This window comes from Amphiprion ocellaris, chromosome 11 (assembly GCF_022539595.1).
Source record: "Amphiprion ocellaris isolate individual 3 ecotype Okinawa chromosome 11, ASM2253959v1, whole genome shotgun sequence".
NCBI lineage: Eukaryota > Metazoa > Chordata > Actinopteri > Pomacentridae > Amphiprion > Amphiprion ocellaris.
The window spans coordinates 28,048,284-28,074,903 of NC_072776.1; the positions used below are offsets into that span (position 1 = coordinate 28,048,284).

The 26,620-nt window shown below is 38.4% G+C and overlaps 1 protein-coding gene across 1 annotated transcript in view; it reads left to right on the forward strand.

The window, feature by feature from the left end:
• xpo4 (exportin 4) overlaps positions 1 to 26,620 on the forward strand; it is an 84,523-nt gene that overhangs the window by 26,716 nt on the left and 31,187 nt on the right. Inside the window, exons 7-8 of the mRNA XM_055015423.1 lie at positions 1,251 to 1,364; positions 17,470 to 17,627. Of these exons, the coding sequence (XP_054871398.1) occupies positions 1,251 to 1,364; positions 17,470 to 17,627 (272 nt within the window). The remainder of the gene's footprint in view (positions 1 to 1,250; positions 1,365 to 17,469; positions 17,628 to 26,620) is intronic.

Consider the following 26,620-nt stretch of genomic DNA (forward strand, 5'->3'; position numbering starts at 1 on the left):
TTGTTCTCAAGTGAAAATTGCATTTCTGAAAACCAAAGTCAGGAGAGCGGTGTTTTCTTGCATTGGTCTGTGGGGTGAATTTATTTATAATGAATAGACAAATCTGCAGATGATGTTTTTGGTAAGAATGAGAAGAAAGAGGTTTTTTTTTGGGATGAAGAGAAGCAAGACGGCTTGATTTGTGTGGAGTAAAAATGTGTCTGGGAGTGAGAAAAGCCTCATTTGTGAGAGTGGAAAGGAGAGTTGTGAAGAGGAGCGTTTGTTGATGAGCTCAGCTCGTCGTGGGTGTGTTTTTAGAAGTTTTCAATGAGGTCAGGAAGTGTTGCGGTTGTGTAGAGAGAGAGAGAGAGTGTGTGTTGTGGGTTTTTGTGAAAAGCTTGTGGGTGTAGAGAAAGTTTTAAATAAGGAGACTGTGTGTGTTGTGGGGGGTGAACGGAGAAAGAAAGGCTTGTTTGGGAGAAGAGAGCGAAGGGACATTAAGATGAAAAGGTTTTTAATGTTGGAACAGAGTGCGATTGTGCTGTGGGATGAGATGAGGACAAAGTGTGTGCAAGGAGAGGGAAGGAATGGCATTTCAGAAAAGAGATTGACAAAACAGGAAAGAGTGTGACACAAGTTTTAAGTAAGTGTGTGTTATTGGGGCAAAGAGGGACGAAATGATTGGCTGAGGAGTTGGAGGGAGTGTTTCAGAGCAGCGAGGAGTCTCGAGGACGTCTTGTACAGGAGTGGACAAAGAGGCGAAGCTATGCAGAGTCTCGATTGGCTGCACCGAGAGAGCGTCTTGAGGAAGCAGAGGAGAGAAAACTGAGAACAGAAGGAGGGGAGGGCTGGAAGGAAGAAAAGAGGTGAACGAGAGGACAAGTAGTGAAGAAGGTGTCAGGAGAGTCAGAGGGTAGAAGGCTGGAAAAAAGTCAGAGAAAACAGGAGGAAGGGAGGGGAAAAGTAGTGGACAAGAGGGTGAGTAGAGAAGGCGAGATCTGCTGTGTGGGTAAAAGCAAGGAGAGAAGCTTACGAGGGAGAAAGAAACAAAGGAGGGGAGGGTGAGAAAAACAAAACCTTTAGTGGAGTAATGATTGGCAGGGTTAATGAAAGGAAGAGGTAATTAAATAGTGAGATTCTGCAGCCACAAACCAAAGACTCACACAGACCTAAATATCCCCATTGAGAGGGAGCTTAGTGACAGGAGCTGGTGTTTTCTCCTCCTCCTCCTCCTCTTCATGCTCTTGTTGGCCTTAACTGGCGGCGAATCACTGGGGCGCCACTACATCGCCATGTTCGAGGCCACGCAGAACGTCACGTTGAAGCCTACGGAGACCTGGAGGGAAGCTCTGCTGGACACCCGCATCATGGACCTCTTCTTCACCGTGAGTAGCCATCCTTCAGTTACGCTCAAAAATGTTGTTTTGAATGTGTTGTGTTACTTAATTTGCACCTTGAGGTCTTCGGTTTTGCAGTTGTCAGCATCTGTTGCACACTTTTTCCAAGCATGAAATTGCCACAACAGCTTGCATTTTTCCCTGCATTTCACCTACAAATTAGTGTTTATTTTCATTTCAAACAGAGTTCACACAAAGTCATATTACATTAGCTTGACGAACCTAGCAGAAGCCTTGATTCCTTCTATTCTGCATCTGTAAATTGGTTTTTCTCCCAATTTATGCCATTTTTGTCTCACATTTCCATCCTAGTCTTCTTGTGTCCTTTCACCTTTGAGTTTTTTTCCTGACCTCCTACATGCTAGTTTAATTATTATATTTGTTGAATTGTAAGCAGCGTTGCAAAAGCTAATGTTAAATTAGTTTGATGAAGCTTACAGATGTCTTGCCTCCTGATAATGTGCTTCTGTTGTCTTTGCATCCAGATCTTTGTTTTTCTCCCAGTTTAAGCTATTTTTGTCTCACATTTCCATCCTAGTCTTTTGCATCCTTTCACTTTTGAGGTTTTTTTTTTTGTTTAACTTTTACATGCTAGTTTAAATGCTCCACCAAGGAAAGCGGCAGAATTATGTGACGATCAGCTTACATTTGTCCATTTGTCTGGTTGCAACATTACTCAAAAATGGACGAACGGATTTGGATGAAATTTTCAGGACAAGTCAGAAATGGCACAAGGACCAAGTGATTGGATTTTGGCAGATATGTGGCTTATAGTCTGGATCCATGGATTTGTTAAATTTTCTGTATCATTGCCAGATAGCGGCACAACATCTCTGTAACTGTGACAACAACTGAACGCTATGTCAGCTGCCTGCTGACGATCACGTGATTATGATCCTACTACAAATTGACCGCTGCAGACTTACCAGGACTTATCCATTGGAAATGATACAAAGAACAATTGATTAAATTGTGGGGGTGTTTCTGAGTCCCATCACTTCCCGCCGCCCGCTACATATTTAGGTCACACGATTTGGTATCCGAATGTAACATACACATGTGTACCACACACTTGTGTTCAGCGCAAAAACATTTTGTTTGTGTGTACATCTATATTAAGTAGCTACATTTTATGTTGCCATGATTTTTGCCACAAGTTTTTTTCAAGATTCAGCTACTGGAAACGACTGAGCAGCCTTGGTGGAGTACTGCACTCTCTGGGTGTTTTTCATGGTATTTTATTTATTTATTTCATGCAGCATCTCAAAAATTTATAGTAATTGTCGATGCAACTTGCAGATGCCTGGCCTTCTGATAATATGCTTCTGTTTTCTTTGCATCCACCTCTTTCTGTCATTAATCTTCCAAATTTAGCCATTTTTGTCTCACACTTTTCCGTCCTAGTTTTATTGTCTCGTCTTTTTTTTTTTTTTTATTAACCTCTCTTCTTTTTGCATTTTTTCCTGACACCTGTATGGTGATTTATTTATTATTTTTGTTTCATTTTTAAACTACATTACAAAAAGTAATATTAATTTAGCTTGATGCAATGTGCAGATGTCTTACTTTGTGATAATGTGCTTCTCTTTTCTTTGTGTCAACATCTTCGTTTTTCTCCCAATTTAAGCCATTTTCGTCTGACACACTTCCATCCTAGTTTTCTTGTGCCCTCCTTTCACCTTTCTTTATCTTCAGTTTTATTTCCTGACTTCTACATGATGGTTTATTTATTGCAAACAAACTGAGACAGTTTGCTTTTTCACATCAGGCAGTGAACTCCGGTTTGACCCCTAGTTTTGGCACATCTTAAATTTGCACCAGTTTTCATGAGTTTCTCTGATGCATCATTGAGTATATTTATGGGAGCTTTACAGTGGGGTCATGTTATTGTGTTACTGTCCAGAGGACCGCCCAGTGAAGTAAATGTGTATTTTTGTGCAGTGACTTGTGTGTTTAACGAGGCGGCCCACGCTGGCTAAAGCACACCAGTGTGGAAGAGACATGTGGAACAAACCGGTCAGCTCTTCTTCCGTTCAGCGTCCGTCCAAACCCGCTGGCTGCATGCTGCCAAATACTGCTCTGCAGCTTGACCTTTCAACAGCCTGCTGCCTCATAGTGCTCCCTCTCTTTAGCCTCTTCCTGTCTCCTACTGTTGTGGATCATGTTTGAAAACTTCACTTTTTCTTGATTTTCATTCACCCAAAAGCCTTTTGTTTGTCTGCTGCAACATGTCGCTTTGCTCGTTTTCCCACTTTGCAAACCGCATCCACATAGCAAAATACTGATCCACTCGTGTTGCCCTTTGTGCCCTGACACACCACCAGTCAAACAACACTGGGCATTGTTGGCACTAATCATCCTTAATCAAACCAATTCAGTGTGCTTAAAGAGGCTGTTCAGCTCAGTGAATCAGTGATTTGTGCTTTTTTTACTGTTTCTGTTCTACTTTACTCGCAATTTACTCACTGAGCGCTTTATTAGGAAGTCAAGTCAAGTGGCTGCAGTTCAGTTCATCAGATGCTTCGGTTATTGTTCACATTGTGTATGACAATAAGGGGTTAAAATGTCATCCCAATGACTTTGATAGTTGGTGGAGTGTTTTTAAAAAAGCTGATTGTCACCAAAACAGTTTACTCAGTGTTGCGAAAACAAACAAAAAAAAACATCCAGTGAGTCTAAGTTCTGGGAACGAAACATCTTGTTGAGCACATTTCTGCAGATAAAAGGCTCAGAATTTGGTGCTAACATCATGAGTCTGTGGACTCAACCTGCTTTTTTCAACAGTCCAGGCTGCTGCTTGTAGTGAAATCTTTGAAATATACAAGAAGAACAAAAATAGACATAATTAGTTCACTCTAAAAATACACCACTTTTGTGACATAAACTCCAAAAATCACAGTTCTGATTTTTTTCCACTGTGTTTCTGACTTTGTGTTGCCTTTGGTCTCCCATCATTTCTTTGCCTTAAACCTCCAGACTATTTGCATTTCCCTTTAATAGCTGTCTTGTTGCACTTTGGATGTCTTAATGCTACAGCCTGTCTGCCTATTGTTGCAGACATCCGTTCATGGTCACAGTTTTCCATCCTCTGAACGGCTACTTCCACGTCACAAAGCAAAATAAAACTGATTTCATGAATTTGAAAGTGAATTTCTGATTCCTGTAGATCACCTATGGGATGCTCTGCTGATGTATCTCACAGAAAACTTACAAATGAAATACATACCGCATACTACGTTTTCCCCACATAAATGCTCACCTGTTTGCCTTTAGCTGAATATTGCTCCACTGCTGCTGTAGGACCTAAGTTCACTGACAAATACTGCTGCTTGAATTCTGTTTCTAAACTTTTTTTTTGAAGCCTGGCATTTCATACTTTGTGGATCATTTGTTCTGATAGGTTGGGGCCGTTTACTCTTGTTGCCTTTGAAAAAGGGAAAACTAATGTTTTTTAATACATCCCATAATATGATTTTTGTGTGGATTATATGGGGTCCAGCTTTGGTGAGAGCTTTTCTTTTGAGCCAAAATAATACAGATTTTTTTTTTTTTTTTTTTTTTTTTTTTGATCCTGTTTATCAGTCAATCACATTGACATTTTGAACCAGATATGTATTTTTTTGAGGTGGTATGGTTTTATTTTGCTGGGAAGCACATTTATGTTTCCTTAGTTCCTACTGTTTATTTGAAAAATCCCAGCTGATTCTGTTTCCTTGTGGAAGAATATTTCCTTTCTGGTTTTTCATTGGATACGTTTGTTTGACATTGTTACTGTTATTTGCTTTATGTGTTTTCATCTGTTTAACAGTTAAAATAACCAAACTGCAGTAAAAACTAACATATTCAGCCCCAGATTTGACTATTTCTCTGTGCAGTTTTCAGTTTTTTTAATACTGTAATGTGTCTGGAAACTGACATCGCTGTTTGTTCTGTTAAGTGGTAAAACAGTAATTTTGTCTTTTGTCATACAATCTGCTCAATTGCGGTGCTTGATAATCACCATTCTCCGACGATCTAAATTTAAGTCATGTAGCTGAAAATTGTCGCTCTGATTGTGACAACTATGTTCACAAAGCAATTACAGATAGCTCTAATTGGGTCTGAGCAGGGAATATAATCAGAGATTTGTTGTACAAATTACAGCGAAGGCCCAATCAAGGGTTTGATTAGCCCGTCGCGGCAGTCGGGGCTTGAATAAAAATGTTTGTCATTTTTCGGTTGGTTCTCTTTGCTGCTGGAATCTGCAGGATGTGTTTTGTGTTGGTCTCAGTTTTCAGGCCTCCGGTATCATCTCTCGCTGTGGTATTTCTAGTAGCTCAACTGTTTGTTATTGTAAGGCTGCTGTGGCACCGTCAGCTGCCAGTGTGTGTTTGTGTGTGTGTGTGTGTGTGTGTGTGTGTGTTTGTGTTGCAGCATCATCCTTTTTGCGTTGTGTCTATTGTCGTATCGGTCTCCGCGGGGCTGTGTCAGTTTGACTTGTATGTTGGATGTTTTGTGTGTCCCCTGTGCATGGATCTATGTAAGAGGTGTGTGTTTATTCACTTTAATGGGGTCCTTTGCTGTCTCAGCTGCTGTGCCTCCTCAGCTGTGTGTGTTTGTGTGCAGGGGGTTTGTTTGTCGACACGCGCCATCAGGGTCACAGTCCACAGCAGACCGGTGGCAGGATTAGAGCCCGGCCCCAGGATTAGGGGCCCCTGTTAACAACCACAGCAACCCAACCATAATACACAAACGTCACCCTGTTGAGTGGCTCTAGGGATCCTCCGTTTTTCTGTGGTGTCTGTCAGCCTCCCATTAAATGGCTCCAGTGATCATGAGCAAACGGGAGGCTGTTTCTGCAGACACGAGGTTTGGTGGGTGATCAGAGATGTCACATATATCCATGCCATGTTTTAGTCCTTCAACTCTCTGAACCCCTGAGCTTTTTCTGATTTTCTTATTTGATCCACTACAATACAAATTCTGACACCTCTATGGAAACGGCAAAACTTGGCTACAGAGAAGTCAACAATGTCTTTTATGCACTATGGCACAGTTCTAATTCCATAAATTACAGATTGACCGATATGTTAATGCAGGTCGCTATAACTGAATATGTAAAGTAGAAATACCAGTGATTAAATTATCTCCTCTGTTTATATGGGATCGACTGAGATTGATCAGTGCGTCTCCTGCAGTTACGTCTGCTGTTCTTCTCTATTTTCTTAACATTTCACGGTTCTATCATTGTTATTGTCCACTAAGGTCTAGATTTTAAAGTTTTATTAATTATTGTTTTCCAGACTGGTTAAACTGTAGCTGCCTTCCAATTTAGTGGCTAGCCGTTAGCATAGGATTAGCTTCTGTGAGATGAACTAATTTCCTGGTTTGTGTTCCTTGTTCAATTTTTGCAGTCTCTACTTGCAAGACATTTCTGAGACCGTATAATAACGACAGACAGAGAGAGGCGGCGCCGTTAGACCTGAAGTAGAGCATTTAATCTATCAATAATTGGTCAACAAAGATACAGATGCCGATAATCAAAAAAATGTCAAATATTGTCCACAATATTCATCCAGACTGTTAATCGGTCTATCCCTACCATAAATCATGAAAGCCAAAGAAAAAAAGATGAGTTTCTCCAATGATTTTCTGAAAAAAAATAAAAATTCAAAATCCTGCATTCAGCATGTACAGGTACTATCAAAACTGAAAAAAAAAAACGCGATTCTGCATACTACAGATATTTCAATACTTTCATTTTATTTTCAGACTTGTCATCTATCTGCTAAACACTGCCTGCAGTTCAACTGAAAAAAACCCAAAAGTCACACAGGATTAGTTCAAGGACTGTCCAAGAGTGGAAAATACGATAATTCTTTCTCTTTTACAGTTACTGGCTCTCATAAATGATATAATTCTCAATTTATTTTTGAATATAGCGTCCCTTTCAAACCCGCAGGTACATTTTGGGGTTCAGAGGTTTAAATCATGTTTATTACGTCTTTGTCCCACCTTTGCTCATTATCAGTAATAAGTTAAATACTAAAGTCTGGGAAAGCAGCAGCATCATTAAAAGGAAGCTGAGCACAAAGTGTCACAAGATCACACGGGTTTTATGTAAACCTGTAAAATTAGTATCCCTACTGTCTGTTTATAAACATCCATTAGACTTTACAGACTGACTTCCTGGTTAAACTGTGACCTGCCTGCAATGAGGGAAATCCTTTACTAGACAGAAAGAGAATAGATGGCGACGGGAGTGACTTTCCCATCCGAACACAAATCAGGGATGTTCCCATATATCAGCAATTACAGAGGCGAGAACAATGGGCCATTTTCCACTGCAGGCTGCTTTAGGGCGGCCCTAACATTTGTGCATGTTCCAACTGCAAGAACCACCCAATAAAGCCTCTTTAAGAGCTGTTTTCATGGAAGAATAAAGTAGTTTCTCCATTGTAGCTACTTCTGAGGCGCCCTAAATGTCACAGGATGGGGAGGTTTTAGAACCCAAAGTGAGAATTCACAGGCAGGTACACAGGTAGTTGAGATCAAAACTCCTTTATTTCTATAACTAAAGTCTGCCACTAAGGCCGAAAACTCACAAGAGTGGAAGGGAGGGGGGAAAGGAAGGCAGGCTCTGGGGGCTCGGCAGCAGAGAGGCACCCGTCAGCGCTGACGGCGTGAGTCGGGTCCGGAGTTGGTCGGTGCAGTCCGTGGGTACGGGGGCATGTCTTCTGTCCGGAGGCCAGTGCAGGTTCAACACCTCTATCAGGAGGTTCCACAGAAGGAAGCCAGCAGCTCTGTCGTTCAGTCAGTAGGCAGGCTCAATCACGCTCTCAGTCCTTCAGCTCAACGCCAACGGTGCTCATTGTGTAATGCAGCTCAGTACAAAATGTAAAAAGTTTACACATTAAAGTGTAGAACTGGAAATCCGTACATAATACAAATAAACCAAAAAGTAAGCTTTATACTTAAGTCAGTAACGCAACTCCAAGTTTCTATTAAACGCTTTAACAAAGTGGAAAACGTCAAGGCTGTTTATTGAATGGTGGATATTTTACAACCACAGAGCAGCTGTAATGGTTCTCTGACTTTTTCAGTAGATTTGAATTCTGTTAAGAGGAAAGTCGTCCTTAAAATCGTGTTTATGGTAAAGCTTTCTTTTGTTTGCAGCTAACAAAAATGCAAATTTGCCCATGAGCGGAAGAGTTTTTTTTTATCACACTGCAAGTTTATTGACAATAATCACAATTGGTCTACAAGCTAATGAGATAATACTGTAGGCAGATTATTATTGATCGGACCCACTCAGGCCTGAGGTTTCTGACTGACAGGATGAGCACATATCTGGGAAATCAGCTCAATAATTATGCAGTGCAGCCATTTTGCCGCTGAAGAGATACTCGGTGTCATTCTGGCCCCCAGGGTTTTTTGTAGCAAAGCACTTATCTCTTTTCCCTCTTCGGCTGGTGACGGTTATGGCTTTCAGATTCAGGGAAGGAATGATGGATGGAGGGACGAGGGAAAAAACAAGAGATGGGAAGAAGATATGAGAAAACGATGAAACAAGAGAAAGCAAGGTTCTAGGAATGGAAGGAGGTATAAAATCTTACAGGGGAGATGAAGAAACAAGATGGAACAGACAAGTACAATTTAGAGGGAGGGAGTGAATTGTGGACGCAATTTTCAAGAGAGTGGAAGAGGTTTGGGGACAAATGGGTTGTTGGAGATTGAAAAGGAAGAAGACCCCATTGATTGCTCCAAAATAAACCCACTCCACTTTTGTCGATTTAACACCTCGTGATCACAGCCACTCCGACCAAAAACAGCAAAGAAGAAAAGGAGAGTGCACAAAAGAGCACACACAAACTGAGGCATCTATAATGTTGGCCTCAGCAGCGTGTTTTTGTCTGGGTTTTTCATTTCAGTTTGGCTCTGAGCGATTAGAAAGCGGCATCAAATTGTGATTGAGTGTATACCCACATACAAACACAAATACAGTAGGCCAGATGCCTCTGGTTTATTTCATCGCATCAAATGGACTCACACACTACAGTAACAGTTAAAACACACGTGCACACACTGCTACACACTGTACATAAGTTAAACACTCATCCCTGAACACAAACCCTCTTACCTTTGATGCAGAGATATGGCTGATTGGCTCTCACAGAGCTTCAGTCTTACGTAAACAGACACTAAACGTAAACACACACGTGTTTGTAGTTGTGCTTATACATACTTCTGAGGACATTTTTTGACATTTGAGCTGTCAGTTGTTCAACACAATATGATTTGACAACTATTCTGATGAACAACTAACTGTTTAAGTCCAGAGTTTGGTGTTTGCGATTGCTTTTTCTCTGAGTTTTGTTTTGTAGTTGGTTGAATATATTTGTGTTTTGTACTACTGATTAACCAAGCATCTTTTCCTGCTGTTAACAAAAAGTCATTTTTATTGTCAGTTAATTCTGTTGATTATTTTCTTGATCTGTTGATTTTGTTTTCTGTAAAATGTCAGAAAATAGTGAAAAATGTTGATCAGTGTTTCCCGAAACCACAGATAACATCCTCAAATGTCCACATCCCAAAAACATTCAGTTTGTCTCAGAGGAGAAAAGAAACCTGAAATAATAAAATTTATGAAGCTGGAATTGGATAATTTCAACTTTTTATTACTCCAATCATATAAGCAAGTCTCAGAATCGTTAGTGATTCATTTAATAGTTGACAGTTTTTTGACTCTTTGTGGCAGTTCCAATAGTGATGGGAATTTTGAACAGTTTTTTGATGTTTTCTTGATTAGATGTCAAATGAGGTGATTAATTAGCACCAAAATTAACATAATGTATCCCCTAATCTTAACTGTCACAAATGTGTGCATAGAGCTGCATGTTAACTAGATGGTGTTGCACCAGCAATTTTCTAAAGCGTTTAGAGACTGCTAAAAGTAAGGACGACTTAAAAGAAACTGACAAAAGGATAACTGCTCATTTACAGTTCCACTGCAAACCTCCTGTTCCTTGTAATTGTGTTCTCGATCATCATGCATGAACTGTTAACATGGCAAGTAGGAATGCTGATTTTAAATGATTTGCTCAACTGATAATCGGCCACATGAACAACCAATAATCAGCTAATTATTGAAATGAATGAAATAGAATGAATGCTTTTCCGTATGCAGATAAGGTGAACACCCAGTTGAATTATAAATTGAGAATGTAAAAAATAAAGACATCATTTAAAGTTGCTATTCAACAATTTTCTTGACAAAATGTATAGTATTAAATGCAGCAAATAAGCTGCTTCTACAGTAAATAACCTGTAACGTTATAGACGTCTAATTGCTTCAAGCAGCTACTCGGCTTAAAAAAGTTGGCAACATTAGCCTATGTTAGTGTTTACAAATTCTAGTTTTACTTTAGCATGAGCCTCAGGTAGCTAGCCAATCAGGAAAGCTTCCTTTTCTCAGCTTGTAGCTTCAGAATTCATCAACATGACTGCCATTGTTAGCAGTTAGACAACAGGGAGGTGCGCTTGTTTGTCAGCAAACATACATGTAACTGGTGACGAAATCGAGTGCTACAGTAAATCAGCAATACATTTTCTGGCACGCATGTCCCTCATCAACAATTAATGATTAACACCACTTACTGGCATGATTAGTCTCATGTTTATGAATGATACCAGACAAACCTACTCACTCATATCACAAAGTGAATAAAAGAGGAATCTGATTAAAGCATGTACCATGTAAGGATGTATTGATCACAGTATGTGCATCTGTTCTGGTAAGGGGGTATCAGTGGATTAAATGTGTTATTGGACTATAGATCTAAGCCTAACTGCAGCATGATTCCTATTAAATTGTCCATAAAGTTTAAATCCTGAGTGAACGTACCTCATTCAATCTTTAACCCAAACAGTCAAGTCTGAACGCTCAAAATATCCTGTGAAGAAGTTAACACATCCTCACTGTCAAGGTCTAACACTTGATTATTTGGGGGTGGTTGATGAACAAAACATTATGTGCTGTGAGATAATTTGCTAGACAGATTTATCAGCATATTTTGGGTACAATTTTTGTGTCGGTGTGATAAAGTGTTCGCTGCAGAAAAACAGGCACTCCATCGTGATTGTTTTTGCTAAACTGTTTTTGCAAAGATGTGCGATGTTATGATATATATTTACAAAATTGCATTCATGGAGATAGAAACCTTTGCCCCGTAGTCCTCATAAAGATAGAAGCACATGAGCGTGCACACTAAAGCATTACGTGTTTGCCCAGTAAACACAATCAGTGTGGAGTGCAGCGACTGATGAGGCTGCAGCAGAGGCCTGCAGGCAGACAGTAACCCAATCTGTGAGAGAGAGAGAGAGAGAGAGAGGGCGCTGGCGGTGGAAAAGGGTGAGCGAAAGACAATAAGTTGGAAGCATCAGTGTTGATTCGAAAAAACAGAAAGATGAGCCTCCGAGCCCCTCAAGGCAACAGACACCAGGCTTTGTCTCCTTCTATAAATATCATTCCTCATTCTCGCCGCCTTTCTGATTCTCCCTTTTCTCTCTCCGTCCTCACGCTTCACTTCTGTATCCTCATTCTTTTACCTCATTGTCTACTTGCCTTTCGCCTTCATTTTCTCTCTTCTTTTTGCTGGTTCTCTCCTTTTTTATTTATCTACCTTTTCCTCTCACCCCAGTTATGTTATTTGTCCGTGATAGTGCAGGTTGTTGAGTTGAATCAGGCTTTTAAATTACAATCCTCCTATGTAATACAATTAAATTTAGAGATCAACATTTGTAAACATTAAAGTTTTCATTGAATGAAACTAAAAACCTATAATCAGCTTGACATTGCTAAGAAGACAGAAACACTACAGCTTTCATTTGATTCACTAGCATACAAAAAACGAATCGAGCACATAAGAGATCAAATATTAAACCTGGAAATAACAGGAATAGTTTTCTCTGGAATCTTTTTTCACTGGCTAAATACTCAATTTTCAAATCTGACAGGCAGTAAGTTGATAGGCTTAAATTATTTATCTGATAGGCAGAAAATTTAAATTGAAAATGGCAATGACAAGTGATGTGAGTCGGATTGCTTCACCAGAGAAGAGTCTGCACTCTGTTGGTCTCACTGAACTGCAGAAACATAGTCTGCTTGCAATTACAGAGCAGTATTACAGAGTGGCGTTTGCTAATCTAACAAACAATCTTTGGCCGAGTACAGTTACCACTTTCCAGAGAGTTCATTTACAGAATCAAAGTGAAGTTAAAGCTATAGCGAATATAATTTCCAGCTGTTTGTTTAACCGACGAATGTGGGCTGAAAAAAATTACAAGCCTCCTTCTTATATGTTTGGTACATTGCTTATTGCCAACAAAGACTGTGAGGAGCGAGGAGAGATAAAAGATTCAATAACAGATTCTTTTAACCTTGGAGCTCAGTGATTCTGCATATTTTGCCAGCCAGAAAATAAGGACATGGCTACTGGAACTCGAACCAAGTATTTAGCACTGAAAGAAGAAACAGTATTGAAATAAACTGTCGAGTACAGAAGGATGTGGTTTGTGGTGTATTTGAACTGTAGTTCGTCATAAATGCAAGTTTCTATTATTTAATTTACTCTTGTATATACATGGGGTGTGTCAAGGGTGCCGATGAAAATCAAAATTGCTCTTGATTTAAATTTGTTGAAGTAGTGCTTCTGCAACACTCGTGAAGCTCCCTTGTAGTCGCATTATGTAAAACATTATCTGCAATGGGCACTGAATCCCCCAAAGTGTGTCCTTTCAATTTGAATTTCATTTTTTAAAAGAGGAAGAAGTCACAAGGAGACAAATCTAGCAATGAAAATGGAGATTGTTTTGTAGCCAAAAATTCTGTGTAATAAGTGAACTATGATTGGCTTGTCAGTGCATTGGAGCTCCTACATGACATTGTGCCACAGCTCAGGTTATTTGAGCTAATTATTCTTCCTCAGACATCTCAGAACGTTACATTAGAACTCTGCCTTGACATTTCGACCCTGGAAGGTTGAGTCTCGGAGCAGAAACATATGAATGCTGGAGAAAACACTGAGCACGATCCTGGTGCATCTTGTCCGATCTTGGCAACTTCTTTCACTCTAAAAACTGTTGTTTCTCTTCTTAATGGTAGCCGCAGACCCACCTCGCATCTCCGGTGATGATTTGTGATGTGAATGATGGATCCTCCAGCTGCTGACTGATACAGAATAGGATGTTTGCTATATGCTTTATGGACAAAAATGCAAATACACATCTTCCAGTGGTCACAAAAACATGCGGAACACCACTTTTTCTGTTGATGATGCCATGCCTGAGTTGTTGCAGTTGCCTGAGTATTTGCATTTTGTGCACTTGTACCAAAACAGTTCTGAAACTTTTTGATCACCCATCATGTACATGTGGACAAAAGGGAAGAAAACCTGCTAGTTTAACACTATACAATTCACCAGCACTACACACTGCTAAGTCTATACTTCTGTAATGATCGCATTGTTCAAACAACACCTCTCTAATCTAGAGGCTGACTGATATGGGGTGGTTTTTTGCTTTTTTTCCCCCTGTAGATACCGATTAATAGTAGTAGAGGAGAACAATAACCTATATTTAGAGCCTATGTATGCATATATTTGCAGTGAGAGTAACAATAAGGGTGTCAACATTTTGAACAATTCAAACTCCAACACAAAGCATCGTCAAAATGTGTTTATTTAGTTTCTTTGTTTTTTGTGATGTGGCTGCATCAGAGCAAAAAAACTATTTTAAAAAATCGTATTTCTTTACAAATTCTTGATAAATGAACTCATTAACAAAGACATTATGATACACATCATGGCAAAAAAAGCTGCATATCCAATCCGATAATACAATAATTGGCCGGGCTGCTAACTGTTGACCCCTAATCCAAGCTGTTTCATGAAAAACTGAACATTTATCTATTATTACTATAGCGTTGGACTAGTTTAACATGGCAGGTGTACCTAATAAACTGGCAGCTGAGTGTATTTTTTGATTCCTAAAAGTAAAAAAAAAAAAGTTATTTCGGTGCCAGAATCTGTTTCCCCTTAATCAATCTTTATTGGTATGAAGTCCAGTCGAAGTATTGAATTAGCAGCTATGACGATGCCATAAAGACCAGCAGCTAATGCTTTGCTGATACCAAATCCATTGATTAATCAGTGCACACAATCTGCCGTCATCTGACCTGCATGCCCAAAATGTTTCGTATTGTTGTATCGTGTTCTCCCTCCTTCCATCCATCCCACTCCCCACATACTGACACAGACACACACTCATTGAGTATCTCCAACTATAGTCAGACTCAAGGCGACTGACATTACTGGCATCGCATGGCTCATTCGCTGGTGCAGCTGCTTTTTTCAGAGCTCACAGTGTTCAGTCCTTTGGCCTTGCGCTGCCTCTCCCACCCCTCCCTCGCTCTTTTCTTCCTTCCTCGCTCACTCACCAGTTGCCCCTCTCGCCTCCTCCTCCTCCTCCACCCGTCCTCTCGCCGAGCTCTTCCAGAGGATGACTTCACGCTCTGGAAGAGGGCAGCAAGCAGCAGAGAAGACTGTGGCGGCTATGCTACGTTAGCATCTGAGGTCTCTTCCCAGCAGCGTGGGCTGACGACTAACCAGCTGTAGAGCAGAGAGAAGAAGAGAGGGCAGGAGGCAGCGAGAAAGAATTCAGAGGAGGAGGAGGAAGAAGAAGCGACGAGGAGAGGGAGGTTGAAAGTTTGATTGCTTCAGCGATGGGGCCATGCGTTGGAGCCGGCAAAGAAGCACTCACTCTGGATTTAAGAGGATGACAGTTCAAGAAGAAGAATGAGAAAAAGAGCTCAGACTGGCCACAAAGCATTTGAGCTCAAGACGTCGGCACATTGCCATCAGTGAAAACACATGTTGCTGGGAGGCTGTGATGACTCGCGGTGCTTTTACTGCTACTACCTCTCTGTTTGTGTGCACAGTTGAAACCGACAATGATTCTTCTCGTCTTGGAGTGTGACAACTCAGCAAGGATCAGCCCCAACATCACACAACTGAACGTCAGCTCAGAACGGAGATGAGACTGAGCGGAGCAGCTCTTTCCCATCAGGAGTTGGATTGTTTCCGCTCAGGGTTTGATTGAGGCTGTCTGGGGGCTCAGACGAGCTCAGGGATTGTTTGTTTTAAGACCGGGGTCACAGTGTCTGAAGACCAATCAAAATCAATTTCACCGTTTCCCCTGACACTTCAGTTTGCTGGGTTGTGGGTTACACCAGTGAGTATTAATCCTGCAAGGTATCAGCTGATGCCGTTTTTAGTTTTTTTTGTTTTTTCAAAGTGGTGACAGCAAGATGAGGCAGGTTCACCTTTTCATTCTTGACCTAAGACTTTTCTATTTCTAGGTGCTATTCTTTACAGTGCAGTTTAAGTGTCATTGACAAAAAGTATAAAAATGTCACCAGAGCACTGGGGAAAACTCAGCATTTGAAGATTAAATTACCTTGGCATGCTGTATTTAGGGGATGTGACCTGGATGAGTGTGTCTGCTTTGGAAAAAATAAAATAAAGGAGATAAATGATACCTGTAGAAATCCAAAAATCATTTAAATACACTTTTTCTTTTTGTAACTGCAAATGAGAAGTATCCAGAGACTATTAAATAGTTTTTTTGTAGACATTTTGTCATTAAACATTTACAGACCAACAGCAACTAGCTACTGCAGCTAGAAAGCTCATTGATTCAGAAGAAAAAAGTGTCAGTTTTAGCAAAAACAGTTTTGTTACTTGGTTAATTCGTCTGTTTTCTAGAACTTATTCAGGTCCAAGTCCTGTAAGCAAATTTCTGATATTATTTGCAGTTACTGCTATAGTGAATTGGAAAGGAAATGATCAGCAGAAGCACTAAATTGTATTTAAATGCATGTCGTATGGTGTTAAAAAGTCATAAAAGTGATTTAAACCACAGAATTACTTTGATCTGCAGTTGTTGTTGTTGTTGTTGGATAAAATTAAATAATTGATCTTTTGTTTTAACTGGTGTAGGGCTAAGTATGATCTCCTATGAGTTAAATGATAAAGAATGATTTCCACGATCTATATTATTTTTAATTTACGTAGGAAAGCTGTTTTGACTTAATGTACATTAATTTGCCAAACCTAAGTGTGCACATACTGTAACAAACTGTAAACACTTGGGATTAGCCTGTGTGCTTGAACGCTACCAGGAAATCAGGCAATAAAACTGCTCTATTTGAATGGAAAGTGAGGTCTTATGATTATACAAAGTAGGTGTTTCATTTCTTAATTAATTCAAATTAAAAATTATTAAATTCAGAAAATTGTATGCAAATCTAAAACATCAAGTTAACGCATATTAAATAGAGATCATAGAATTTAAATTCATATCACAAAAAATTAGTAGACCCAGATAGCATAACAAACCACAAGTGATTCAACAATGATTTAGATCTTTGAAAATGAAAAATGGTGAAAGTAGCACAGTTCAGAAGCTTTAAGAGGTTTAAATGACCTAATTGTCAAGTGTGTTCAAGTGTTGCAGAACTGATTGGCGCCCTGCAGGTAATCCTTTCCTCAGACCACCTGTAGAGCTTTCAGATTTCTGCAGTTTTTATGTTTCATATTAATCAGCATCACTGTGAATGTATGTTAATTGCTCGTTAATTTTCAACTGTCACTCCCTGTGGCAAAGAAAAGTCACCTTGCTTGATGTTTGTACTTAGCATTCTGTATTTCTAACAGAATCTCTATTCAGCTTTCTGTGGTTTGACAGGCGCTTTAAGCTTCTACTGTTGTCTTTTATCTTAGTCTTTTTGTGTGAGGATGTCAGCATGATGTCTTGCAGTCATGTAGGTGCTCATGACAGGGAGTTTTCAAGGCAGTGACTCACCCTATTACTTCCTCAGAGACAAATTGTGAAAATCAAAAGCTCCATTTTTCTTTAGTGTGGCAGAAAAGACAACTGAGACAATCTGTGCTTTTCAACAGGAGTTTTTCTGCACGAGTTCTGTCCTGTACATGGTAGGACTCCTATTTTGTGTCTTTAAGACAGACTGAGATTGAGGTTTTCTTCTGTCTTGCAGGTACACAGGAAGATTCGGGAGGACTCGGACATGGCCCAGGACTCCCTCCAGTGCCTGGCTCAGCTGGCCTCCATGCACGGGCCCATCTTCCCAGACGAGAGCGCCCAAATCTCCTACCTGGCCCACCTGGTGGAGGGTCTGCTCAGTATGATCAACGGGTGAGTGTGTCACTGTGCTGGAAAAATCCTGCATTCACTCTCATCACAGTACTTATGCTAGTTGCAGTATTAGTAGTAGAAGCTTGTGTGCTTGCTTTGTGGTAGTTGAGATACAATGGATGTAGTTGTGGAAGTATTATTCATACACCATCAATCATGCAGTATATAGTGGGTGAAAATAGTTGGCCAAGATTAGAATAACGTTTTCCTTTATAGACTGTAGATGGATTTTCCTCTTGACACCCTGGTTGAGTGTTTCTCAGTGTTGTACTTCAACAAAATTCAATGTGGAATTCTGTTTTTTGTGACGTCATGATAGTGGTTGGATGCTTTTCTTGTGAGATGGCAATGTCAATCAGTTCACAGCTTGGGTCCGGACATTTGGTTGACGTTTGTGGTTTTGAGTACAGTTATCGGAAGGATAGCTGTGAAATTTTGCACACGTCATATACTGTGCATAAAAGATTGACTTCACCACCATCCTTTAATTTGTGGACTACTGTTTTGAAGCTTTAAATTTGCAATTTTGGCCCTTGTCATGTTGATTTTTTTGAAACTGGACCCTGCTTTGTCATCTATTTTTATGTAAGTGCGATGACAATTTGCAAAATAACCATCATGCTGTATTGAAGGAGACTTGAAACTAACTATTGACACCATCAACATGTCCGGAAAATGTTAACTTAGTTAGCAAATCAAGTGAGATGTTGGGTCATTATCTCATAGACTTGGAGACAATCAGGCTTCTTTTTGTGACCAGAGGAGCCACCCCCTGCTGGTCCTTAGAAAGAACGCAGGTTCAAAATCAGTTATACAGTATATTAGACATATTCATGACCCTCTCAGGATGAAATATTTCTACTTTGGTGATTGATTGACTTTCCTAGTTGCACCGTCAACCTCATCTGCTTTGTGTTTACTGCTAATTGGAGAATGTTAGAACAGCATGCTAACCTAAGACTATTATTCCTCAGCAAGGAATAATACTGTAAATCTTGATGCACACTTGCAGCGCCAAAACAGTTGACCGTCACAAATCCAATGGACTTAGTAGCAAAGTACGAAGAAATCTGACATCCAGCTCAATAATGTGTTCTTGCCTGCTGATTAAACAGAGACGTTGCAGAATGGTAAACACCAACCCCAACATTGTGTCTTTTTCTGCATTGAATTCTAAGGATCGGACTAGTACAGTGTCAGACAGAGTATTTAACAATCAAATGTGAAGTTTTGTGACACCATTCGTCTTATTACAGTACTATAATCCTTCCTCTGGTCCATTCTGCCCATGAAGAGATTCTCTCCCAGTGACACAGAACCCACAATCAACAACTGCAAAATCAAACAGATTAGGGAACAAAAATGTCCCAGCAGGGATCACTAGAGGATATTATACTGTGTAAAAGCATTACTTTTTTTTCCAGTTGATACTAGCAGTAACTCAGCTGTTTTAATCAGCCACATTGATCGCTTCATGCTTTCCTTTGATAATTCAACAAGACTTATGTTTGATCTGTAATACCATAAAACTATTTTCACTCCGCTGACTGCTGAGGCTTTAGGAACAAACTGATGAGACTAAGTCAGACCTGCCGATGGGAAGCAGCTCCTCCACAGATCAGCGGCTGCTACACGCCCAACATGAGCTGCACTAAATTAACTAACAGATTCTTATTGCACACAGATATTTTTAGAACTATAAAGACATTCTGGGCATAAAAATGAAATGAATGCCAAGAGGCTGAACTCAAAAACAGTATTTGTGGCTCTTGCTGTCGTAACGAGGTGTGATTTTGAGGTTAAAAAAACCCAACATTTTCTTTTATGGATTTCTTTATTTAAACCTACATCAAATACACAGAAGGTGATGGAGTTGTAGATCAGATTAGTCAAATAATACCTTTTGTCTTCAAGACAGCTGAGAAATGCATTGTGTAATAAAAGCTGCATTCATGAGTTTTGCACATTGAATTTAATTTTTTTCGCTTTTTTGAAACTCCGGCTGTTTTTTTTTTTCATTCGCGCAAATTGTTTTGAACATTAAAAAAAGAGCAGCAAGCACAGTTAATATTGCATTACCCTTGGCTGTAGTCTCAGTAACTGTCTATCTCCAGTATCTCAAGGATTTCTTCAATTCAAAGACTCAACAAGTGATGGAGGCCGATGTCAGCAGCAGCGTGACTCATACTGTGCCATTTCTGCTTTATTTACAGGAAGAAATTGCTTGTTGAGTCTCTGTTTTAATGGCCCTGATTCTAGTATCTGCACACTCTACGGGAAGCTGTCTTCCACTCTTCAGTTACAAATAGACGTAACCAGTAAATTATGTTTCCCATATTTCTCCAAAACTAAATTTATTATAATTATCCCATTTTTCTTCTCACAGAGACACTGTTTTCAAGCAGAGAGGGCAAAAAACCAACACTAGCGACCATTCAAACACTGGTAAACACTGAGTATGGGTGTGTTTTTTTGCATGAATCCTACAGTTGTCCTCTAATCTAATGCAGAGCTGCTTGACCCTGTAATAAAACTGGTTAAGATCGTTTCCCAATTCAAGCTAAAAGCTCTGACTTAAATCAACTTTCACAACAAATTTAATCCTTTTATTTTTATTTTAGTAGCCTGCCCTCTGGATACTCCTTGAGTTCTTCTTATTAGTTACAAGGAAGCATCAACAGCACCATTGCTGTTTCAAAACTATTAGGACGAGTTGAGAGAAACACAGTTGCATATTAAGATTTCTCTGCTGTGAGATTTTACAACCGGGTCATTCATATTTAGTTTCTTAAAACTTAAAACTTCTATTAAGTCAAGGATCTTGCAGAATCCTAAATCTTGACTCCAGACACTTTTTTTTTTTACGTATCAATTTTTGAAATTTGGCCTCTGAAGCAAACTTTCCTCATTTTCGCAATTCCTGCTGAGCCTCATTATAATTTAATTTTCACTTGAATGGGTTAAAGTTAAACATCCACAAACTGCAAGGATAATTTGTGTCTAAACTGCTTCTGCTAAATGTTTTACAGTTATCAAATAAATAACAGAAGACTCTTCAATGTTCATAAATGAATATTTTCACTAGTTTTCACTTTCTTGCTTCCAAATCTGATTCTGTGTCTTATTTACATTTTTTTGATGCGGCATAAAAATCTGCTAAATATCTTGGAATCTTAACAAAACACTTTGCAAGGTATTTTAACTGTATATTATGTTCCAAACTGCACTGAAACTTTTCTTCATGGGAAAATATGTTTAAAAAAATCTAAGATGTCGTATATTTTTGAAAATTGCAAATTTGTCAAACTTTTCGCAGACTGTTAATATGACGTTGATGGATTTTATTTTGTAGGAATCTATAGTATGTATATTTAAAGATTTTCCTTCTCTGTGCTGCCTTCACTCATCAACCAGTTTATTAGGTACACATATGAAATTCCATTCAGTCTGATAGAACAGCCCTCTTATAGATTCTACTTTTACAAAGCTGTTGAATATTTCATTTTTGTTGAGGTTGTCAAAAAAAATGCTAATTATGCTTTATAGTTATTATTGTGGCTATAGTTGGGGTGTTTAATATTCATTGCAGATGTGAAAAAATAATAAAAATTGGAATTTTCTGTTTTGCTCCATAATTTATTATTATTATCTTCTATAAACTTGCATTTCCTTCACTTGGAGCATTGACATCATGTTGTAAGAAATCCAGAAAATCCCTTTTAACATTGTTGGGATCGTAGCAAAACAAATAAATCCAATGAACTGTTTCATGGTGATGCTGGATTTTTTGCGCAATTTTTGCATCCTTGTGATTAATGTTCGTTATCTGTTAGTAATTTCCTAATTTACTTTTCAGATAATTAAGTTTTTTGATGTATTGTTATTAAATATTGAATCCATATTGCACTCTCAGTATTTGGTATCAGAGCAAAATGGTTTATTTAAAGAGCATTTTTAAAAAGAAATTGTCAACCAGAGTACTTTATCTTCAAAATATGAACAGATGATTAAAATACAAATGAAAAATACATAAAGAAAATAGATTATACACATAAATGTCAATAAGAAAACTAAACAATAAAAGACAAAAACAGCAAAACATGCAGACACAAAAATACAAAGCTGTAATTACATGCAAAATTTGAGAATCTGTAATTATTTAAACATATAGCTATGAAAAATGCTTTTTTCCCCTTTTTTATTTTTTGTGAAAGAACACATTTTTATTCACCTGGTAATCTAAAATAAAGGAGGAGAGCACCAAATCTTACAAAACCCCCCAAAAAACAACGAAACCTAAGAGAACTCGCATTAGAACTTCTGCTAAAAGCTTTGTGGTCGGCCTCAGTCAGTGATCTGATCTCTGACTGATCGATTTATTTTTGACTCTTGCTGTCATTACTCATAAAGCAGCTGATGCATCAAAACGCCTCTAAGTCTCCACTAGAACAAACCGTATTTACTCCAGTTTAAATCTGGGTTTTCTCAGCAAAAAAAATAAGTGCAGGTTTTTTTATATATATATATATATATATATATATATATATATATATATATATATATATATAGATATATAGATATATAGATAGATAGATAGATAGATAGATAGATAGATAGATAGATAGATAGATAGATGTTTCATCTGTGAAGCCGCATTTACTCAATACTTGACAATTTTTCTGAATTTTTTATTTTTTTTTTTTTGCTGCAGCAGTTCCCTGCCACATCCTGCAGAGGTGTAATTTTGTTTGAGTCATGACTCTGTAATCAGAGCTCCCGATCAGAAGTAATGCAGCTCTGCTCTTGAGCCTTCATCCAGCGGGAATAATCTGACAATCTTGCCTCAAGGAAACGTTACCAGAGTAACCTACAGCTGATATTTTAACCCTCAGATCAGATCAGACACCATAAGAGCCTCTGTAGCTTCACTGTATGTTACAGCTTACACTGTCTTCATGGCTGACATTGTTTTACTGCTGTAGATTTGAACTGGTGTGGGCAGGTGTGTGGAAACTGAGCCAGAGGTCCTTTTTTTTAAACTGATTTCTGTATTGCCATCTTGTTAGCAGAGGTCATGTGAAGAAATAGAGCTTGTGATCTTGTGCCGAGCAGCGATATGAGTTGTGGTTTGACTCACAGGTGGCTGTTTGGAGGCTTTTGACTGTTGCAGTGAACCAGCGAGTGTGTTCTGGTTTAGAAGAAGATGCATTAAGAAGATTGCTGCTGTCTTTTTTAGCAGCAGAGTGAAACAATAAGAAGAAGATATGGTTTAGACTGGAAGAGTTTGAGTCCTACACCAGCCTAAATAATTATTGAAAGTGTTTCCAGGTGATTTATTCAGGGTTGTGGTCTCCCAAACAAAATCTTGGTTGACTGAAATTGCACCTAAACCCTCTAAACGTCAAGCAGTTTCTGGGATTTTACTCACCCTGGACTGAGTTGTTACTGCAATATCAAGCTGTACTATATATAAAATCCAATTTCTGCTCAGAATAACATCCTTACAGTATGTTCTGTTAAACAAGCTGTTTTATGTTTAATAAAATCTTGGAAAACTGTGAAATGCAATTTAACTTAAGTCTTGTTTAACCTGAAGTAGTTCTGGAGAGTTTCATGTCACATTTTTCCTCACTGTTGGCTCATTTTTCACTTCAGTATAAAGTTTTGCACCTCTATGGAAACAACACAACCGTGACTAGAAGAAGAAAAAACCCCAGAATTGTCTTCTGTGCAGAATGATAGTTATATTGTTATATTATTATAAGTTGAAGACAAACAAACAAACAAAAAAAACCTTAAAACATCTATAACATTTTACAGTTGTCTCTACTACAGAGGAACCTGCGTGATTTTTTAAATATCACTCTCAGACACTACTGAGAGCAATAAAGCTGCATTTCAATCTTGTGCATTACACTTCATTCTTTACCATTCCTTTAAAATGTTTTGGGACAGTTAATAGTAATTTTTAAAAAATTCAACCTTATATGACTGTTTCATCCACACAGTTGTTTTGTTTCTCACAAATGTTGAAATGCCATCATCCTCTCAGCAACAGCAACAGTGGCCAACAATGATTCCTCTGTATCTAATCATAGCTGCAGTCAAATCAATTTCTGGTGTGTCTTTGCTCACGGTTTACATCCATCCTTTTTACCGAGAACTTTGTCTGAGAGCTGCAGAGATAATTTTCATGTTTTCTATCAAGCCTCACTTCTGTTCTTGTAAACAAGACTGAAGATGATTAATTATCGGACTCCTCCAAACAGATCATTAAAGACTATTAAACAACAATTACTGCTCTTGTCAGAGTAAAAGGAAAAGCTGTTAAGTGCAGTCAAATCAGCTGCTGTACAGCTGGACAAAATTAATTTCAAACAGAATTCTCATGATCACATAAATGTTTGTTATGCTCTTAAATGTGGTTATGAGGAGATGTCTTCTGGTTAATTTGAGATTTTCCAGATTGGAATATCAAACAGGGTATGAAAGAGTGTTGGCAAGATTTACTAGCCTCTCGTTAATAACTTGACAAACTTTTATACACATCATGCCTTTGAAAATGGTCTACATAAATCTCTAAAAATCACGTTTATAGGTCTGCAAATGTTTTCATTTTTAGGCTGATGATACTATAGAACTCTATCTTCCTGTCTGATTCAAGGTACCAGCAGCTTGAGATAATTAAATGTTGAGCGCATGATCATTTTAAGTGCCAGAAACATATTTTACATTTTATGTTTTTAATTAATTTACATTATTTATTAGAAATCTGTTTTCACTTTGACATGAAGGATTTTTTTAGGTTTGTTTTTGGACAATTCTTGTTAAAAATGCCAAATTAAATCGATCATGACTCGGTGTGAAAAACCAATAAAAAGGGAAAACTTACATGGAGGATTTTTATAAAATCTTTAAAAAACAAAATTCTTGAAAAACAAAACTAAGTCCTCTGTCAGGAATAATTTAAGATCCAAATTTTAACCTTAAAAAAGTGAAGGCAGGGTTTCATCTTTTGCCATCAATTTACTTTTGGCTTTAGTCTTATTCTTTCATGTGCAGTTTTACAAAAACAGGAAGGTTGAAAATATGGATGCAGTGCTTTTAACAATAAGAGAAGAGAATCATAAAGTCCTGTTTTCCATTAGCTTCCAGTTGCTCTTAGAAAACACAATTTAGGATTTTATTGTTTGGGCATAAAGCCTGACATGGGTTGACTTCAACCTCTGTTTTTGACCTAATTTGCCAGCAAGTGCAACCTTCATCCGGCTTAAAACTGCTGTCTTTTCTTTGGTGCATGCACTGCGCTGAATTTATTGTGTATATTAGGAATTCTTTTAATTTGGGGCAAGGTTTTAATATAAAACCTTGTATATAAGTCCTGCTATGATATCCCTGTCTCTGTACAAATAGCAAAACAACTGTTATGTTGCTGTTTATCAGGTTAAATACTTTCCTTGAACTGTATTATTTGGCTTTCCCATAACGAAAAAGCCAGTCGAATATTAAATACTTTGAAATCCTAAATTGAGAATTTTTTTTTTTTGAAGCATCTATATTGATATTTTTATAAGACTGTATGAGATGTGAAAACAATGTGAAAAGAGGTGATGTACCTACAGAGAATTATCATCCTAATCTGCAGATTTACAAACCTTAGTGAGTTTCAGCTCGCTGTTTAACCGTCCAATTCAGAACGGTTCTGCTTTAATTAACCCTCACAGCTCTCATAATGGGTGTTTTCTTTGCCATAACAGGCAGGTTTTGCTTTTTTAGCACTGAAAAAAGCCCTGAAAACGCACCACACACTACCTGCCAACTATGTACTCACTTATCTTATTTACTAGTATATTTACTTCCCTTTGAAACTGATAGAGATCCACATAGAGCTAAAAGAGATTGAATTAGGTGGCCAGAAAGACAGCTTCAATTGTTGCTTGATAACAACCTGGATGTCAAAGCCAAACTTGTTGCTTTTGCTCTCAGGTGACTAAAAAATAAGTTATTGAAGGTTTAGCAAAAGAAACCACATTTCTCTTCTGTTAAATGTTATCAAAACAAAAGCAGCTACATTAGACAATTTCAGAGACTGCGATTATAAAAAGTAAAAACTACACCTGATTCAAACTTAGTCACCTTGTGCAGCGATACACTGCTCCCAGTGCTCCTGCCACACTTTGAACACTCCCTGGAAGCCACATTCTATAGACGCATCAACCACCAACTTGCGTTAATTTCTTCAACTGTGTCAAAATAATGATTTTTCAACTTTAATTTCATTTTGGGAAAGAGGAGAAAATCGCAAGGAGGTAAATCTGGAGAGTAGGGTAGGTGGAGAGTGACGATTTTGGTTGGTGTGGCCAATTATCGTTGCACAACAGTTCAAGAAATCTCAAGATGTTACTGTAGAACTGGGCTTCAACAAATTCAGTTTGAACTTCACTGTTCTCTGAGGGCTCGGACTCCCATGTGAAATGCTGATGTTTGGTTGCGACTGTAGGCCCAACTCTCATCAGCACCGATGATCCTCGACTTGAAGGTTTGATCATCATGGGCCTCTTGACAGAAATCCATCGACATGGTGCTGTTGGTCCACAGTGAAACTGCTAACATATACCTGCAAATAAGATAAAACTTTGATAATCCCAAAAGAAACCGTTGTGAACAAACAAGTGACAGAAGAAATGCAGTGTTTATATTAGTATGGTACATTAGTGAACTAAAATAAGGCTAGAGTAGAACAGTATAAAGTAATTAAACAGTTATACGAGGATAATAAGTAATATCACGCATAATAATGAAGAAAATGAAATGAAATATTATATCCTTCCTGAAAAATAAAATGAAAATGAAATGTACGCTGCACATGAAACTGAAATATTACACATGGAATTGAAATATTACACCTGGGAAATGAAAATATGAAATTTTGCACATGACAAGTTGTAAGTATTTACATAAAAACAAATGTAAAACAGGTCTCAATGAATAAT